Source organism: Musa acuminata, chromosome BXJ1-8 (assembly GCF_036884655.1).
Source record: "Musa acuminata AAA Group cultivar baxijiao chromosome BXJ1-8, Cavendish_Baxijiao_AAA, whole genome shotgun sequence".
Classification (NCBI taxonomy): domain Eukaryota; kingdom Viridiplantae; phylum Streptophyta; class Magnoliopsida; order Zingiberales; family Musaceae; genus Musa; species Musa acuminata.
Window position 1 is genome coordinate 553,936 of NC_088334.1, and position 19,489 is coordinate 573,424.

The window sequence follows — 19,489 nt, forward strand, 5'->3', positions numbered from 1 at the left end:
GGCTCGGTGCTATAAAGTTGCTGATAGATGATCTTTCATTTTCTAGACTTTGTGGATGTTGCTAAACTAACCAAATATATTAACTCTATGATTATAAAATTCGTGGATCAATATATCCTGGGATTGCTTATTTTCAAGGCATAATAAAAATGAAGTAATTTTTCTTGGCTGATGTATATTTACTTTTGGCTCGAAGTATGACTGTAGTTCCTGGGGTTTTGATTTCTTCAGCTTTTCTATAAAGGCTTTCTTCTTAAATATAGTCTCTTTATCGCTAAATTTCGAATGCAATGATAACATATGATAATGTTGAGTGCCACATAAACTGATTTCAGAGGTCTACTGTGAATGCCATGCATTACCAACTCATGAAGACTTTGCTTTCAATATGCAATTAAATTTGGCTGCTATATAGAACAGCCACTTATATGTTAAGCAAAAATGATTCGGACTCTTTTTTGACGAAAAATTATCTCCTCCATATTGGATGATCACGGCTTCCTCCATGTTCATCCAAGAAATTGGCAAACTAATATTTTTTCCGACCAATATCTAATCAGATATTCTTGTCAACTTCATATGATTTTTTCTTCTGGCATTCTTTGATCCTCATCTGACCATATATTAGATAATGCATCTTGCTTTATTTACAAAAATAGTTTGTTTGGTTCTCACATCAATCTTTGCAAGATGAGGCTTTAAAGACATTCTTACGAGTTACAAAGTATTTGTCCATACTGTATACACAAAAGTGGTACTGTATGACATACCATGGCATGCAGCTAGGAAAAATATAAAGAACATGTTGGACCTGTAAGTGGTTGTTGTTGCCGCTGGTATCAGTATGGGCTCTGTGATTAGTATGTATTGGTTAATATAGTAGGTATGGGCTAGTGTTTAACTCCTTGGTCTTTCTTGTTAGATGGCTAGGCTTGCCACTTTAATCTACGTTCTTATGTTCCTGGCGAAATCATGATCACCATAATCATCAGAGAGTTAAGACTTATTCCAGACAAGTCAAACTTTATAGGTCAAGATCAGTGCTTATTAAGAAATTTTTGTATAGAGAACATGGTTTTGCTAAGGCTAGAGGAGACCCGTGTCTTGATTTTGACCATTCCTCTTATTGCTGTCCAATACTGCTTATCATATGTTTTTTTCCATATACTTGTAGTGCAAGCCCAAAGGTGTGAAAATGAGGAATTGTAGATGGCCTTTTTAATAATTCTGATGCCTTTTAATGGGTTTTTACGTTTTCTATGCACTATGTATCTTAGTTAGATGAGAAGGGAATTGTTGGCATTTGACTGAATAATGTGAATGGCATAAGAGGTCTCATGGAGTATTAATTGCGACAAGTTATACTAAGAGCAGTAGTTTGTGTTTCTTAAAAGAAATGGTACTCTTTTGGTTTAAGATGCAAAATTGATATGGGACCTCAATAAAATGTACTCCAGATACAAGATGCAAGTTCTCTTCAATAAGCTTATGTTCCAAGCACCAAATTTTGTAAACTTGGTCATTTTATCCTTTTATTGATTTCTATTGGTGTTTCCTATGGTGGTTCCTGTACTCTTGACACAATAACATCAAATCTTTGATGATCTACTTAAAATTCCTTTCAAGATTAAGTAATCTGATTGCTGTATTATTTTCTCAAGTGGAATTAGGCTTTGATGAGCTTGATATGATTTGGCAACAAGTATTATAGGTGTACTTAGTGGTGATGGAATCAAATACTGGTATTTACAGATCAGACAAATTAAACATGTTTGTTGGTACACCATTTACTTGATATACTGACATTATGGCATTCTAAACATCTTTTTCACTAGTGACCAGCATGCACTCTATCACCCTATTTAGTGTTGTTGATTTATAAAACAACGGGTTGTTGATTTATTGTTGTTCACTAATGACCGACATGTACGTGTACTCTATCACCCTATTTAGTGTTCACTGGTCTGATAAGTTTCAGTACGTGTGCTGAAGACTATATCTGATTCGATGCTTAAGGTTTAAGTCAATTAGTGCAATAAGAAAGTTTCATCGTCAGTTTTTTTCTTCCTTCTTTTCTTCCATGGCATGGTTGATACTTTTGTATGATCTAAGGAGCAAGGTTTGGATGATTAAACAATATGTATTGGGATTTGCTGAACCTTCTCCCACATCACCTGCAACATCTTTTTCAATAAAGTCAGGTCCCAGGTACAACAAATCAGCCTGGGTTGTTTGAAACAAGAACTGCAAAACTGACTGGTTCAATATGGTTTGATCAGTATTCAAGGTTGAACCGCTGACTGGTTCATGGAACAGACCCAAATTGGGTTCTTTGGGTTGAGTCCTCATATAATCTTATTTCTCTGTTTACCTACCTAGGTCTGTGACACAACTCAGATATGGGGAATTTCAACCTCTCCATTCGCTGCATGCTTACTGCATGTGGCCGCCCGCATGTACACCTCCTCCCCCTCCTTGTCCACAGCCTCGTCCAACTGTCTGGACCAGACTGAAACCATTCTGATCCGACCATGGACCTTTGCATGGTATGCTGGACTGGACCAGATCCATACTGGCCTTACCATGGACTGGCATGGTTCCAGTACCCAAAACATCAATCCATGGTTTGAACTTTGAAATAAGCCAATTGAACACAAATTAAGCAATCCATGGTTAATTTTGTGCTGATCGATTGATCTTGTCTGGACTAGGTCAATTCTGATCGATCTTGGACATTCCTAGTAATATAACCCCCTCACATTTTCTATTTTTTTTTCTTTTTGTGGGCTGAGGGTCCATAACAGGAAATATTTTTCCACTAAATTTTCCTCCTTTCAGAATCAAGCCCTTTGTTTAGTTAGGACATATTGTGGATCATGTTTTTTTCTTTGGCAAAATTGTCCTTGTATATGATCCGTCTTTATATTTGTGATCATGCATGGCTATTACCATGTGTAGCCAACATTGTGCTCCTATTAATTATTTTCTATTATCATCCAATACATGGAAAGTTGTATGTTGCCGTGATTTTAAGCACACTTAGTCATTAGTCTTGATGACCTTTGAGATCACTAGTTTCTAATTCTCTTTTATCTGCAATGTTTTTGCTGGAGGACTATTAATCCACATGATGTTGCAACTTTGTCTAATCCTGAACCAACCCATTTTTTGTTCAGGCTGGTATGTGAAGACATTAGTGGAGGCCAGGAGAATATTCCTATTCCTGTCACTAATGTTGTAGATGATCCACCTGTACCACCAACAGGCAAGCTTTTTTATCAGTTCCATCGCATCATTCAAGTTGCAATTAATGGTTGATTCCAAGGAGGTTAATTCCAAAGAATGTCATATCATGCAGACTGGGCATATGATCGGACTGATACATATCAGATGGTACCAGTGTCCGGTGTTGGTACACCTGTAGGTATCTATTTATAAAAGGGTCGAAAATGGCCCAAAATTAAAAACCCTATCTTAGGTTTTTTTTTTCTCCTAATTTCTTGGTATATAAATTATATTTAAAGATGAATAAAGTGTACCTAAGTCATAAATGAACAAAAATTCTAGTTATAAGTTTGAAAAATTGAATCTATGAATACAATAAGTTGTGATTAGCCCTAAATTACGCCTAATGACCCCTAATTGGATCTAATAGTGAGAAAACAACACTAATTAGCTCTAATTAGATCTTAATCAAATTAAATACAATAAAATAATTAATCAACCAATAAATTCATAATCATTCATAATCCAACAATGAAAAACAGGGTGTAATTAGCCCTAAACGCCCCCAATGGGGCCTAAACATAAGAGAATGGCACTAATTGGGCCTAAACATAAGAGAATAACCTTAGTCACATTTAATCTTTCTACATATGCATTAATAAGCCTCTAAGTTTATGAAATGATATATAAAACATAGAAAAAAAAGGCTAAATACCTTTAATTGGGGAGAAAATTCCATCGGATCCTGAGTTCTAATTCCTCTTTTATTCAAATGAAGAGGTTGATGTCGACTAATCGTTGGTTAGGAATTAAACAAGTGAGAGTGTGAGACATAGTGAGAATGAGAGTTAGTGAGAGTGAGTGTAAGAGGGGGAACAGGAGGCCTTTTAAAGGGCTAGAATAGGGCCCAAAGGTCAATTTCATCGTTGGGACCTGGTTTTTGGAATAGGAGATTGGTACGGTAGAAATTCGAGTATTACCAACCCGTATCTGTCAATGACGGTTGAGTTTCGACTATATTAGCTGATATAGGGGCGTACCGATCAGCTTGCCTACCCCACACCTATCCTTAATTGCATACTGCTCATAATGCGTTGGTTTGCATAATGGTGCCTGTTTTGTACTGTATTTGGTCCATGGGTAATTCCTTATATTTTTTGTTAGTGAAGCACTTCTATTCAGTTTTGTTAATCATATATATATGACCTTTGTGGTTGTTGAATATCACCTTAATTTTTTGTGTACATAATCATGATGTTGATTGAGGCAACCTTGAAATGTTACCAAAGTGTTTATTCAATATATGAATTAAGGAATGCAATTTCGTCTGGACTGCTGCACACCAACCGGGTGTGATCTGGCCCATGGACCAACCAATTTGGGACCCTTCTCATGGGTTTATGGTTTCATGCCTGATATGCCCTGTGGGCTCCTGTGAACTGGGCCGTAACCAGTCCCCTTGAAAATTAGGCAAAATTCTACAGCTGTTTGTCAGGTTGATCACAATAATTCTGATATAAAACTATTGAAACTAAACAAATTTAAGTATTGGAAGTTTTTTTCGTCGTAAATTAATGGTAATATGAGGATAGAACAATCTTTCTTCTTGGTAGAACCAATCCAAGAACTAAAATCATCAAAAAAGAAAAAATCCACCAAAATTTTTATTTGAATTATGTTGTAATAGAATTGTGAAAGTTCACTAAAAAATAAATTAAAATACAGTCATTCACAGAAAGTACCTTAAAACATATCAAATTCAAGAATTATCTATCCTAAATTCATCATAAAATGAAAAGAATTTTATAATCCTTGTTAGAATCTTTTTCTAGTAGAATTATGAAAGCTTAAGATGGTTTGGTTGAAGTTGACCCATTATATTAAAAAATGAATTGAATTATGAAAGCTTAATTAATTTGATAATTAATTATTCTAAAATTATCATAAAATAGAAAAAAAAATCAGTACAAAAATATGTCGAAGTTGATCCGTTTACACTCGTTCACACAATCCATCCACAAATGAAAAATTCTAAAAAATTCTTGTTAGAATCATGTTATAGTAGAATTATGTGAGTTTTGGATCATTTGTTGGAAGTTGATCTCGTTACACTCAAAATGAACTGAAATACACTTGTTTATTTAACCTTTCCAATTGAAGATTTTGGATTTTATAGTCGAGTATGTTTAAATTAAAAATCAAGTGTATTTGAACATTGTTCAAACTTCAAATACACTCACACTCATATATGATTATAACACTGATTCATTTTTTTTTGGAAATTTTAGAAGAATTATTTCTTGAATTCTAGAGGTGTTTTTGTAGGTGGATGGAAAGTGGAGGGTGCGGGGGAGGAGTCGGAGGAGGACAAGGAGGGGGAGAAGGCGAAGGAAATGGAGGAGGGGGAGGCAAATGAGGAGGCCAATGCGGAGGGGAAGAGCGAGGAGGTGGAGAAGGAAGGGGAGGAGGTGACAGAGGAGGGGTGTATCTGATGAGGCCCCTTTGATGTTTAAGTTAGTAATGGTTTTGAGGATTTGGTCAAGTGTCGAAGTTAAAAAGTATATTAGGAATGCACCTAGGGTCATTTTATAGTGTGATGGATGAGTGCTAGATTGCATCTAGGCTGCAGTAAATGCTTGAAATGTTTACAGGCATCATTCGTCCTTCAATGGGTCACGAGATTGTGCTTATAATCGTTTTGTTGCGGTTGTAGAGTAATGTCTTTGTTGAGTTGGCCTTCTTATTAGTGCTGCCCATCCCAACGTCATGGGATCGAGTTGACACTTTGTGGTTGAGTTGTCGACCTCGTTAAAGGTCGTTTACTTGTTGGACTTGGCTGTGCCATCATTTTAGGATGCTTTGTGGCTGATTCGACTATGTTGTCATCATGTTGTTATTGTAGGACACTTTTGGACTGATTTGACCATCACTGTCATGGGATTCTTTTTTGTCAATTTGATTTCATCATCACATGATATTTTTTTGGCTAATTTGATTATGGCATTGTCTCAGAACTTTTCTCGTTTGATTCAATTGCATTGATGTCGGGGGACGCTTCTTGGTTAATTAGGCTGTGTCTGTATCGAGGGATGTTTCTTAGTTGATTTGGTCATGTCGAGGTGGTTCCTTGTTGATGGTGCTATGTGCATTGCTTTTGTTGTTTGGATTCTAGCTTGTGTAATAAACAATCCGCTCGTGTGAACCATCATTGTTGCATTGGTTTTCTTGAAGCATGTTGCTTCGATTGTAGTACCTGATTAGATTTGATTTGATTCTTGAGATCTCTTGATAACACTACCTCATGGTTTGCATGCGTGGTCCAATAGTAAGGTGCCATGTTGGTTTGCAATTGAATCGTTGAGGATTGTAGAGATTGCAATCTTTGCATCCAATCTTTCTTTGCCGATCTCATGCTACTATGTCGTTTGTCCAGATGAGCTTTTAACCATTAGGTCACTCGATCCTATATATATAGGGCCTCTCCCTTTATTTTCTACCCACTCTCTTGTTTTCTTACATTTGGACCATTTGGATTTTGAGCTAAAAACGTTCGATGGACTCCAAACCCCTATCTTTGAAGGTTTGAGATTTCTTCCACCTCTTCTTCTTCCATGTTCGGATGGGACTTGGTTCGGTCACTGATCCCATTTTCCCTTTCGGTCTTAGCGGAGCAAACTTTGTCCTCCTCTGAAGGGGTCGGAGTTGCTACTATAAGGGAGGTTGTTTTGTCAAGGTGAATTCCTCGAGCAATGGGGTTCGCAATCCTCGATGAAATCCTTTAGCTCCTCATGCATGAGCATCTTAGACTTAGATTACTTAAGATATACATTATGCATTCTGATTTGAGTTCGAACTTACTCGCTCAGTGATCATCGACCTTAGACGTTGAATCATTACTTTTGTATATATATTAATGCAATCGTGTGGTGGGTCTCTAATTCCCGCCCACTCCGTTTTTTAGAAGTCTTCCAATCTTGAAAGACCACTCTTACCAATGCCTCTTGAGGTTGGCTTGGGCCGAAAAGGGGTTATTTAAAAGAATTGTCATGGCTTTTATTGAGTCCACCACCACCCTCTAAATGAGTGAGTAGTGGCTCATTGATGCAAAGCTTAGTCCTACGCCATGGCTTAGTTACTGTATCCTTCCTCCTTTTTTTTATTTCCTTTCTTATGGGTTTGGGCACCATCTCATGTGTTTAGATATGGATCTCCATAATCGACTCTATTGTGTTGTTGACAAGCGCAAAAGGAAGAAGGATCCTCCCACCAAGTGGCATAAAAGCAATGGAGGGATTAAATGTCATACCTTTCCTCGGGCCCACACATTGAGAATCCAATGATGCTCGAGGTCGAGCGGAGGGTGTTGGCGTTTAACTTGATGCACAAACATCCCATCGACCACCTTTCGACCTCGCCCAACCAGTTAGGTGGATGGGTGCCCCTTAACCCTTGTAGCACCATTAGCGAGCTCCTTCAGTTCCCAAAGGGGGAGTCTTTAAGGTCTCCTAACACCTCTTGACTGGAGGGGTCGCATTGGGAGAAGCAACACTTACAACAATAACAACAGGACTCGAGGCTTGCTACCCTCTCGACACCATCGACCACCTTGGTGATGATGAGGTCTCAGAGCTACAACAACAACGAGGGGTGGAGAAGTGTGTCATCTGACACTTGATTAATGTCATTATTATGACATGACATTGAAATCCCAATCTGAAGTCAATGACCTCAGTTTTAGCCAAAGTCCCAACTTTTAGATGTCATGTTGTAATACTTCTTGTTGGTGTTGTGTCAATGTTGTGTTAGGTCCCACCCTTGGGACCTGGAACCCTGGGTGGCACTAGGCCGAATGAGGCCTTAGTTATATGTCTAAGGGGTGGTGCAATGCTTTTAGCATGCTCGCTTTTTGTTTGATGAAAGTGCTAGATAGACATTGGACTTGCATTTGCATTTGTGTGTGATTGTTTAGGCCATTTGCGAGAGCTTTTGTGTCCAATAAAAATTATTTGCTTTGTGTTGCTTGTGATCCTAGTTATTTTGCCCTTTTCGTGCGCGATGGTGACATATTACCCACATGTTCTCATTTCTAACCTTTTCTTCTCTATGCATGTCTTTTGTGGATTGCACAAGATTAAGGTCTAGGTTAATCTTTGTGGATGAATATCGCTTGGGTGTCACATTCATTAGGCAATCCCAACTAAGGATGTGACAAGGTGGTGGATTGAGCTTTTTATTAATTTGTTTGCCATCGGATTGTTTGTGGGAATCATCAGCATAATTCAGTATATAGAGAAAACATCTATCTTGCAATTACTGGGATGGGCACAATTGAGCTTTTATTATCGCTGTGTACATGAATGTGTAAGTCTACAACAAAGAGGTAATACATTATTTTAACATTAGAATTGGAAGTTTCCAGGTATTCTCAAGACAACTTTGACTCGAACTTAAAACTTTTTAATCACATCTGATAAGACTAGGAAAGTTAACAAGATCTAAGACAATTAATGGCTATAAGAGATCAAGTAACAGGGTCATGTTATTGGTCTTGGATGGAGTCTCTTGATTTTGGTTCATTGTAGTCAACTTTTTAACCTCACAAGGAGAAACAGAAGAGTATAAGGTGCCTGACAATAGTAGCTGTTAGGGAGAAGAGCAAACAATAAAAGGTGGAACAAGGGAAAATTGAGAGAAAGGGAGATGATTAAGGGAGAAAATTGCTATTACTAAGTTGCTTTACAATTCCATATGCACTCTCTTTGAAGGAAATCCTCTTTTAATGTCTTTGTATTATTCAAAATTTCACTAGCTCAGTGATTGGGGGGATAGTGTGTCTTTAATGGGGATGTCAAATTGTTGATAGTTGTAGGCAGAACTGTTTCTGATTTTGTTTTCTGTATGTAGACGTTGTAGTTGTTACTTACTTTAGTAATATCTTCTCTTGATATAATCAATGTTTTCACAATTACATAATTACTATATTCTAAATGAACATTCTTCAATACAATGTTTAACCTTTTACATTTTAGTTCCATATTTGTTTTTCTTTTGAATTGTTAGTCATCTTGCACATGACATAGGTAAAAGATCTTACAGTACATACAATTTTTGCTTTTTTCATTTTTGATTTAATCAATTTGCTTTTAAATGTTTATGGTAATGTTTAAGATTTTAAATTTTAATATTTTCGATGGCCAATGGTACATGTCATGTTGTTTCTATTTATATCACCCTTAGCTAATCCCGATATAAGCCTGATATTGCAAACCTTGGCTGCTTTGTGCTATTTAGAACCTGACATGCATGGGAGTGTGCAAGCCCATAGCATTGCTGATAGATGTGTCATCGAACTAGGGTGTTCGATAAATCTTATTGTTATGTTGCAAGCATGACCATCAAATGATATTATAAAAGAAATGAAAGGATGAAGGAGGTAAAAGATCGAGGTGGGAAAGATGAGAGTTTGAAGTGAGGCAGATCTCTAAGCGGTGGAAGAGGATACCCATGATCCTAAAGAGAGTGGACAAAGGGTAAAAGAGTGTTGAGGAAAATGGAGGTTAGAAGTTGGATGAGTTACTTATAGAGAAAAGGATAATTATGTTACAAAACCCTAAGTCAAAACATGTTTTAACACTTCCCAAAGACATGTTATGAAATATTACACTATAATAGAATCATACTTGGTAGGTTCGAAAGGAACGTTTAGAAGAATTCAGAAGGATAGATACATCATACATTTCACGATTTCTTCCTTCTACCGAATGATGTCGACACACTCTTTTCTTGGTTGAATCTGGGCTGATTTGGATAGAGTAGAGCTTCGTGCATTACTTGGCGGGTCTTCTAGAATCTTCCTTCTCTCTCGAGAAATTTTGGGTTTTTTTTATATGCTGATTTTCTTTTGCCCTTGCTGATCCAGTTTGAATGACTGAACATAAATGAATGCAACAAAGCAAAATAAGATTTCTGTCCCTCGTTTAGGAAAATAATTGCCCTAGACTTTCTTTTCTAATCTGAACTTGGATAATATGATGGTTTCAATAAAATATCACTGAAAAACAACTTCAAAATACAATACACATGCCAGTAACATTTTAAACTTGGACTTCAAGGCCCCTCAAAATATAATTCAAAACTAATTCTGACTCAATATAAGCTTAAAATTATGAACTCAAATTTGACTCAAAACAGCATCTGCGCTAAACAATTTACTAAAAAACCCAAATTGATGGTGACTCGGACCATGTTAAACCTGTCCATTTATTGGATTTGGATACCTACCAAAAATAACAAAAAAGTCACTATAATAGTTGCAGAAATAATAAAACTTTGAGTTACTAAATTTAATCTAACCACCCCAGAAAATCTTGATGTTATAATTGCAGCATATTGTGATTGATTGTTGCCAGACATTCTTGTCACCCTCTTCATAGTGTTGTTTAAAATGAAATTGAAAGTGAGTCAGAATTGTTGGCAATTAATTATTTTTTGTAGATTCTGATGAACCTCGTCAACTACTGTGAAGTAGTTATCTTTTAAGAATTGGCAGTTATGTGGCACTTGGAAATTTTGATATATTAGCACCTTGAAAAGATTAGCCAATTTGGAAAAATTGACAAAATCCTAGTAGTTTTGGTAGAACAAGCTATTTGTTGGCTTAACGAAATATCACTACCTTCACAGTTCAGCTTGGCACAGTTGAATGCCTTACCGTCACAGTACAGTTTGACCGATGAGAATCTGACCGGCCTGCACAACAATCTTCAGTTCTTTTGATAGCTTAAGTTACTTTTGATGTCCAACATGATCCATGGTATTTATGTTCTTGTTGTAGTTTAATGGTAAGTGAACTATGTGAAATAGTGTCTGAGATTGTTAATTATGCTTGTTCAATGTGATGGTTCATGAATTCTGCTCTAATGTTTTTTGCAATTGTCATGGCAGGTTTTCTATACCAGAAGTCAATGCAACTAGCAAAAAGTTTGAAGCTTCCTGCAAATTTTCTTGGCTGCCAATGTGAAGGGGACTGTACGAATCCTAGAACTTGTGCATGTGCCAGATTAAATGGATATGATTTCCCATATGTTCGAAGGGATGGTGGCAGGTGACAGTATATTCTCATCCTGTCATAATATTACAAAGAATTGAGATCATACTGGGTCTTAGTGCACATATGCATTTTATCTGGCTTCTTCAACCTCATTATCTGGATGTGACACCCAAGGATTTAAAAATCAGTCTGTTACAAGTTTTGAGAACCTACTGGACTAGTGTGGTACTGGTATACTAGATGGTATGTGCCGATCAGGGATTTAGATCGGAGTACAATTTTGGATTTGGCAGTCAGTTGAACCATTACAACGCTGACATACCATCAATATATTGACTTGTAGAATTGGTATCAATGGACCTCTATGGTCTTGTATCAGTCTTTGGTTAGACTGGTAAAGTTGGTATTCACCTAGTATGACCAATATTCAAAACCTCGGTACCGGTATTGGGATGCATTTCTATACAATACTTGATTAGACCATAGGTACTGGTTAAGTGGTTAGTATGTACTCTGATCTGACTGAAATTTAAAATCTTGGTGACAGTAATAATACTGTGTGCTCCGAACCAGGATGCATTTCTATACAAGATTAGACCATAGGTACTGGTTAGAACGTACTATGATCTGACTGAAATTTAAAATCTTGGTGACAGTAATGTTAATGTTGGCTCCAAATATAATTGTTGTACTAATTTTGGATTTGATTAGATAATATGTTATTTAATAGATTCATTCTAGAAGTAAAAAAAAAAATGATTGTGGAGAAAAAATGGACTTAAATTGAAGAACAAAGAGGACTAGATGTTGTGCTCCTATTCTCCCAACTGCAAACTGGAATTGGGGCATTTTTTTCTTTTTTTTTTAAATTGGAGCTTCTAATTGAATACCAGCTTTGACGAATGTGTTATGAAAAATTGCAGAAGCCTAAGACTAAAGCATCTGCCTGTAACTTTTTGTTTATGTTTATCATGTCACCATAAAATGATTAGGGTAAGAGGCACTTGTGCTTATACATTGCAGCCCATTGTAAAGGATCTAAATCATTAATATCTATATTAATTCTTTGGACATAGGAACTCCAAGATTGCCAAAATCAGTGTATCATGATTTATTTATATTATTGATAAAATCAAATTGCTACTATATGTTAAATTGCTTATTTCTTTCATATATGTGATGTATTGGCTGGTATAAGGCCTCAAGTTGTTGGACAAGACAAATGATGTTAAAAATCCTGGAAGTACAAAACATATTCTTTTAAAACATTTTCAGCATGCATCAAGGGGATGGAAAATAATTATCTCTAATGAGATTGACAATGTTCTTTTTTTTTGTTTAGTATATTAGTACAAATACATGCATGCATGCCTTTGAAATTATTTAGATTGAAATTAGTTATTAAGGGTACTAGTTGAAATATTCCAAATTCTACATTTATGCATGAACGTTTTTGACACTTCATTTGGTGTTGGTTTGATGGTGACATAAGGCACCTAAGTCAGATAAATTATTGTCAGAGATTGTCTGTGGTTGACTGTGCTCAATGGAGTTGATCTTCAATTAAATCCTCCATTATTGATTTTGAGGTCCATGATGGAGGCCTTGGCCCATTTGAGAGAATTCTGGCTCAACTCTCTTTATACACATATCTATTTGTGGTTGTATGTGCATGGAACTAAGAGCGGCATGAGCCGCTGCTAGAGAAGGATATTTTGATAACAGATGAAATGGAATGGAGATTTTTTAGTCTGTCTAGGGCCTTTTGTTGAGGAATCCAAAAATTGATATCGTATCAAGTTCAAGGTCTTAAACTGGGTATGCCTACCCGAAATCATATCGGACATAACATCTTTTTCTGGATCCAAAAGAGGATCCTTTAGGCTAATCTTAATACTTCTTCCCCTTGTTTCTTCACTCCTCTCTCACTTTAAACCCATTTTCCCCCTATTCTTCACCAAACACTCTTAATCTCACTTGCGAAACTTGATTTCTCTCAAATATGAGGCTAATCTCAAGCAATTGAAGGTTCATTTTCTGGAAATCATCTTGTTAGTGTGAAGCAAGTTTGATATAATTAGTATTAGAGTTACAATTAGTGTTAAGTAAGTTTGATATAGTTATAGGCTGATTCCAAGGATTAATCTTAAGTGCTTATCTTTTGATGTTAATAATGGTTTGAAATTACAAGCCCTGTATTGGATAGACTTTCATGGTGTAAATTGTTTGATGAAGACATTATTGTAACTAATGGAGATCTGTTTGTACTAATTCTCAATTTGAGCTACATGACATGCCAGACACTGGTTTTAGACTAAGTAGGAACAAGGTTGAATATGCAGGGTGCAGCTTTAGCAATGCCAAGCTAGCAAATACCTCTAAGGTGATGAGAAATTTGCAGGAGTAAAAATTTAAGTATCATGGATATTGTTAATAGGGCTAAAGCGATATGATTGGAGAGGAGCATCACGATTTTTTTAGATTGTCATATGCTTCCTACATTAATGTCAACCACTCTTTACGGGTTAGAATGTTTGTGTTTAAAAAATAAATTGAGATAGGAGCGTATGGATACTTCATTACATATATTTGTCTCATTGAAAATTTATCTGCATGTTATTGTCTCATTCAATCACAGTCATACTGTCACATATGCAGGTCAGTACTCTTAAGCAAGTGGGGAAGTTCTAAACTGGGCTTTAGGAATTTCTAGATTACCTAGATTTATGTTGATGGATTGGTAAGATCCCACTTGTTGAGTTTTTGCTCTGAAAAATGCACTTAAAATCAAGAAAAATAAATTAGGTGAAAATTATGAAAATAGTGAAAAAATAAAACTAAGAAAATTAGGGACCAAAACAAGAATATCTTGGTCTAAGGAGCATTATTTGTGGTGTATATTACATAGATTATATGGGTATGTGTGTCCATATATGAGTTATAAGTAGGGATGATAAGTTATGACTGAAAAAAACATAAACTGGGATTTAAATGGCACTCCATGCTGTTCAAGGATTGTGATACATTCCAATCCAATAGGATATAGATTATAATAGTATTTGTGTATATACATACATATGAGTTATAAGTAGGGATGATAAGTTATGACTGACTAAAACATAAACCGGGTTTTAAATGGCACTCCTCTCTGTTGAAGGATTATGATGCATTCCAATCCAATAGGAGTCAAGCTTTAGTTCTAAATTGGTTTTATCAACTTTTGATTATATATCTTTTTGTCAGTAAACTTTTGACAACTTTCTCCGTTTTATATGTAGTAGAGTTTTGTTAAAACAAACAAGGTTGAATCTTATCCTATCCATGGTATTAGATTGTTTTGTCCATTTTTTGATATAAGAATTGCTACTTTTATTAAAAAAATTATGATCTCATACTGTAAATATTTCAGGTATGTAATCTTTATTTGTAAACTATCTTAGACATTTTAAGGGACTGAAGGGAATATGTTTAACAAGATCTTTTAATTATAGAATTACATCAAGGTTTATTTGTAAGTTCTTAGCAGGGTTTGCCTTTTTGGGTATCGGACCCGTTTCTGCAATTTGTTGGAACGATATGTATTGGTCTGTATCGATGCACTGACACATGGTACATCGGTGTGTACCGGTGTTTTGACGAGGAAGAAAAAGAGGGTGAAGAGGAAGGGGTGGTGGAGGAACAACGGAGGAAGGATAAAGGAAGAAGAAGAAAGAAGAGAAGTGCAGCATCAGTGTACCTGGGACGCAACGGCGGCGTCGAAGCAGAAGCGGCAATGGCAGCATCACAACAGCGAAGAGGCAGCGTTGCTGCAGCATCGCAGCGGTGAAGAGGCAACGGTGAGGGCTGCGGCATCGTACGCGAGAAGAGGGCTCATGTTCACAAGACTAATTTGCCTTTTTTTTTTTTTTCTTTTTTAACGCTGAAATGGATTGGGGCTCATCACTTTTTGTTTTTTTTACTATTTTAATCAGACCACTTGAAACAGGGGTGGTCTGCATATTGGTCTATGCTTGGACCAGTATGTACTGCCCGTACGGTATTGTTTTAGGTGGTACAACAATCATGGTATCGTTATGAGTGTCCAATGAGTGCCTAGCACCTCAGGCATTTTGACACTTAGCACCTTTGGCTACATTGGGTTGTAGATTTTAGCCTCCATGTCACACAAATACCTACACGTGGGTAGAGTACAAATGAATTTACTACATCTCATCTATTAACTTAATCTTATAGATGAATTGAATTGTGTTAAAATTTGACAAATATGCACAAATTAATTTATGGTTTTTACTCGTGCTGCATTTGTTCTAGACTCTGATATCATTTATGCTAAAGTTGAAGTCTTTGGGCTACTTAATCTTCCCACAGTTTATACTCTTTGATATTAACTATTACATTCTAACCATTATTTGTGTGCTTTCTTGTCCTTCTTGTAGTGCTGTTCAATCTAAATTCTGTAGTATTGTATCCCCTACTTTAGTCTAAAATTGTTTTATAATATGCTTAGTGGAACTAAAAATTTGTTTTTTTTTCCTGTAGGCTTATTGAGGCTAAGGCTGTTGTTTTTGAATGTGGTCCAAATTGTAGATGCAGCCTTAGTTGTGTCAACAGAATATCTCAACAGGGACTAAAGTATCATTTAGAGGTGATGCTTAATTCATAAATGCCTTCGTCTCGTCTCAATATTTGTTATTTCAAAGCTTATCAGACTTTGTTCTTGTTGCTTGCGTCATATTACAGGTGTTCCGCACGCCAAAGAAAGGCTGGGGTGTTCGATCCTGGGATACTATTCCTTCTGGTGCTCCTATATGTGAATATACTGGGATTCTTACAAAGACAGATGAGATTGACAACGTAGAGGAGAACAACTATATTTTTGAAATTGACTGCCTGCAAACGATGAAGGGCCTTGATGGTCGAGAGGTGCTTATTGCAAAATGAGCAGTTTTACTTCAGTGAAAGTCTATTTTATTACAGAATCTTATACAAAATTGCTTGCCTGGGTAGCTTAATCTTAAAACTTTTGTTGAGTATCTGCACACAAAGATACTCTTGAATACTTATTCACTTATTCATGTCTCATAACAAATCTGTGGCAGCTGGAATAGATTAAACACAATATCACTGTCATTAGTACATGACAATCATGATTGCTTTTGACAATGGGTTTTAAAGAAGAAAAATAGTAACAACATTGCACATGAAGAATGTGAATCATTGTTGGATCCTGCACCTGAAGTTTCCAACATAATATTATACAAGATATTTTGGAACATGAAACACTTGTGTACCTGCAGTCATGCATGAAAATCTTTTTCGACAAAAGAAGCTGCTTTGCTAGATGCTGATACTTTGTTTCTAAAGAGACTTTCCTAGTCTCACATAAAATTTCCTAGTCTTTCTTTCTATAAGGACTTTTAAGAGGTCACCTTTGTTAAAATATAATTAGCATTTTTTGTTACAGCTTCTCCATGAGATCAAGTTTCAAAATCATGTTAGAAAGCTCATATCCATATTCTTTATAGTCCTCTACTGTACTCGTGTAGTTTACTTGTTAACATGCAGCTAATTAATAATAAACATTAATTTTTACTCAATTAGATATTGACTGTTGCTCGTGCAGGATTCTTACTCCAAACATCATGCAAACTTATACGGATGTCTTTTTGTGTTATGATTTTCATAGTAGTTGGAATATTTCTCTTTTTGTTCTTAATTTTTAGGAATATTGAAGAAAAAATATAAGTGCCACAATAGATTGTGTTGTAATAATTTCTTTAATGTTACATATCAGAACCTAGTCAATGCCCTATAATTAATTCTTTCTACACAATATCCCAAATGAATACTCCAAAGTTAACTTTCTGTAAAAATATTATAAATCTTGAAGTTAATGATCGTGATTAAGCGTCTAGAGGTATCTTCTTTGGCAATTAGTGATACTGCCCTAGAAGGAAAACAAGTTTTTCTAACATTTAATTTAAGTGTTTCTAGCCTTTGCTTATTTTGATGAAAGTTTTGGTAATTATTTTGTACTTGCATTAGTATCTTTGACATGATAGGGTTGCTTCAATTACAAGTAGGACAATTTATTTGGCTTTGTCAATATTGCTTTTTGTCAATGGCAACTTTTGCAAGTGCTTCAAATAGACTTTTAGTTGGGCAACATGAAACATGAGATCCATTATCACATTGGCCGATTGTAACTAATATGTTGGCATACTTCCTAAGGCTACAATCATGTCATCGATAAATGTTTGTCACCAGAACAAATAATATGTTTCTATTTTTTGCATGCAACACCGATTTACAAGCTCTATTGCTATCTTTTTGTCCTGAGAGTATCCTTATTTTAGCTAGTGCCATAATTTCTTTGCAAGAGGAATTTAGTTATCCTAACTTGATGTATTTGATAGAGGCGGCCTGGAGATGTGTCTTTGCTCATCAACCTTGATGACAAGAAGTCAGAAGTGGCAGAGTATTGCATCGATGCAGGCTCAGTTGGCAATGTTGCAAGATTCATTAACCACAGTTGCCAGCCAAATCTCTTTGTCCAATGTATTTTGAGCTCTCATCATGATATAAAAATGGCCAAAGTAATGTTGTTTGCTGCAGATACTATACCTCCTTTGCAGGTGATTCCCTCTTCATACTTTCCATTATTTTTTTTTCAATTGTGTTTCACTGTATACTTTAGTTGACATGACTATAGATGTGTGCTTCTATGATCTTGTCTTGTTAAACTAGGTGTCTCACTGTATACTTTGATGCTGGTATTCCTGCGAACTACCATTTTGCACAATAAAGGTCTATTTTAACTATAATCCAAATTATGGTAATAGTAAAAAGTTTAAAACAAGTAGAAAATGGAAGTTGGTACTGATTTCCAGTTGCCACACAGAATTTCTAGCAGCTGACCCTCCCCAGATCCTGTGCATGGTTCACTGGAAGCCTGTCAAAATATTTTCCTTGACTCTATTTTTTATCAATTTGGATTTAGAATAAATATATATTCAAAACATCTTCAACACCAAGAACTGATGCCACTTTATGGAGGTGATCCTCTAAGAATATCTTGATGAATTGAATTCTACATACATTCTTTGTTCATAATTTTGCCACCAGGGAAGGTCAGCATGCATCCACTTGGTTGCCAATGCTGGTTCAGAATATAATTACCAGGAACAAAGCACGCTCCATTTCATGGTGTGGTTGTGGGACTGAGATATGCCACTTATCTTGGTTTGTAGTAAATTATAAGGCTAGCATTAGCTGGGTTGTTCTCTGTATTTTCTTAGTTCTTGAAACTTCTTTATGTGTAGTCTATTGGATCATGTAAGTTATTTTGGCCTAACAATGTCATAGTTCTCTCTAATTAGACAAAACCAATAATGTTAGATAGTTAAGCTTTTAACTTGATGACGCTTGCTATCATTTGGTGCTAATATTATTTTGATCTTTTGCTATTGATCTTGGAACTATAAAGCTGATTGGTATTTATTAGATTGGATTTTTAATCTTGATAATTAAAGTCACATACTGTCATGATTTGGATATGATAATATTTTTCTTTCCGACATACATTATATACTCAAGTAACTTAATGGAATATTATTTAACCACTAATATTGTATAAGTTGTAGAAATGCATAGTCAAATTAGTGCCTTTTAGATACACAAATTTGAAAAAAAAAAAAAATCAGAAGTGCAACTTAGTGGTTCTATCTTGTACTAAAAGAGTCTTCTTATGCTAATTTGATTTGTGTCCTGCAGGAGCTCACATATGACTACGGCTATGCATTGGATAGTGTTGTAGGACCAGATGGAAGTGTCATAAAATTGCCATGCCAATGTGGGGCGGTGGATTGTAGAAAATGGCTCTACTAAACGTTTGGGTGGACATTGGCCACATTGATGGTAACATGCCATTTAGATTTGTGCGGGGTGGTGCCCATCAATTCTTTTAGTAACGAATAAACTGCCTCTATGGGTTTTCTGAGAGAGGGGGGCTTTGTTCGTGAACTTACTGATTAGACCTTTTCCAGGCTGGTGATTGTTCTCTTTTGAGTTGAGGGAGGGTATTTAAGTGCTTTTATTATAAGATTTGAAGGAAAAAAATGATCCTCATGCATTCTTATTCTTTTGTTCCCCTCCAAATGTCTACTCTATTTCTATTATGCTTCTCCAGGGTGATTTCTTTTGTTCCCCTCCGAG

The 19,489-nt window shown here is 35.9% G+C and overlaps 1 protein-coding gene across 1 annotated transcript in view; it reads left to right on the plus strand.

The window, feature by feature from the left end:
• Positions 1–19,473, plus strand: part of LOC135680474 (histone-lysine N-methyltransferase, H3 lysine-9 specific SUVH4-like) — a 43,976-nt gene extending 24,503 nt beyond the window's left edge. Inside the window, exons 11-16 of the mRNA XM_065194392.1 lie at positions 3,177–3,265; positions 11,170–11,329; positions 15,815–15,920; positions 16,016–16,198; positions 17,692–17,910; positions 19,049–19,473. Of these exons, the coding sequence (XP_065050464.1) occupies positions 3,177–3,265; positions 11,170–11,329; positions 15,815–15,920; positions 16,016–16,198; positions 17,692–17,910; positions 19,049–19,162 (871 nt within the window). The 3' untranslated portion in view covers positions 19,163–19,473. The remainder of the gene's footprint in view (positions 1–3,176; positions 3,266–11,169; positions 11,330–15,814; positions 15,921–16,015; positions 16,199–17,691; positions 17,911–19,048) is intronic.
• Positions 19,474–19,489: the final 16 nt, after the last annotated feature.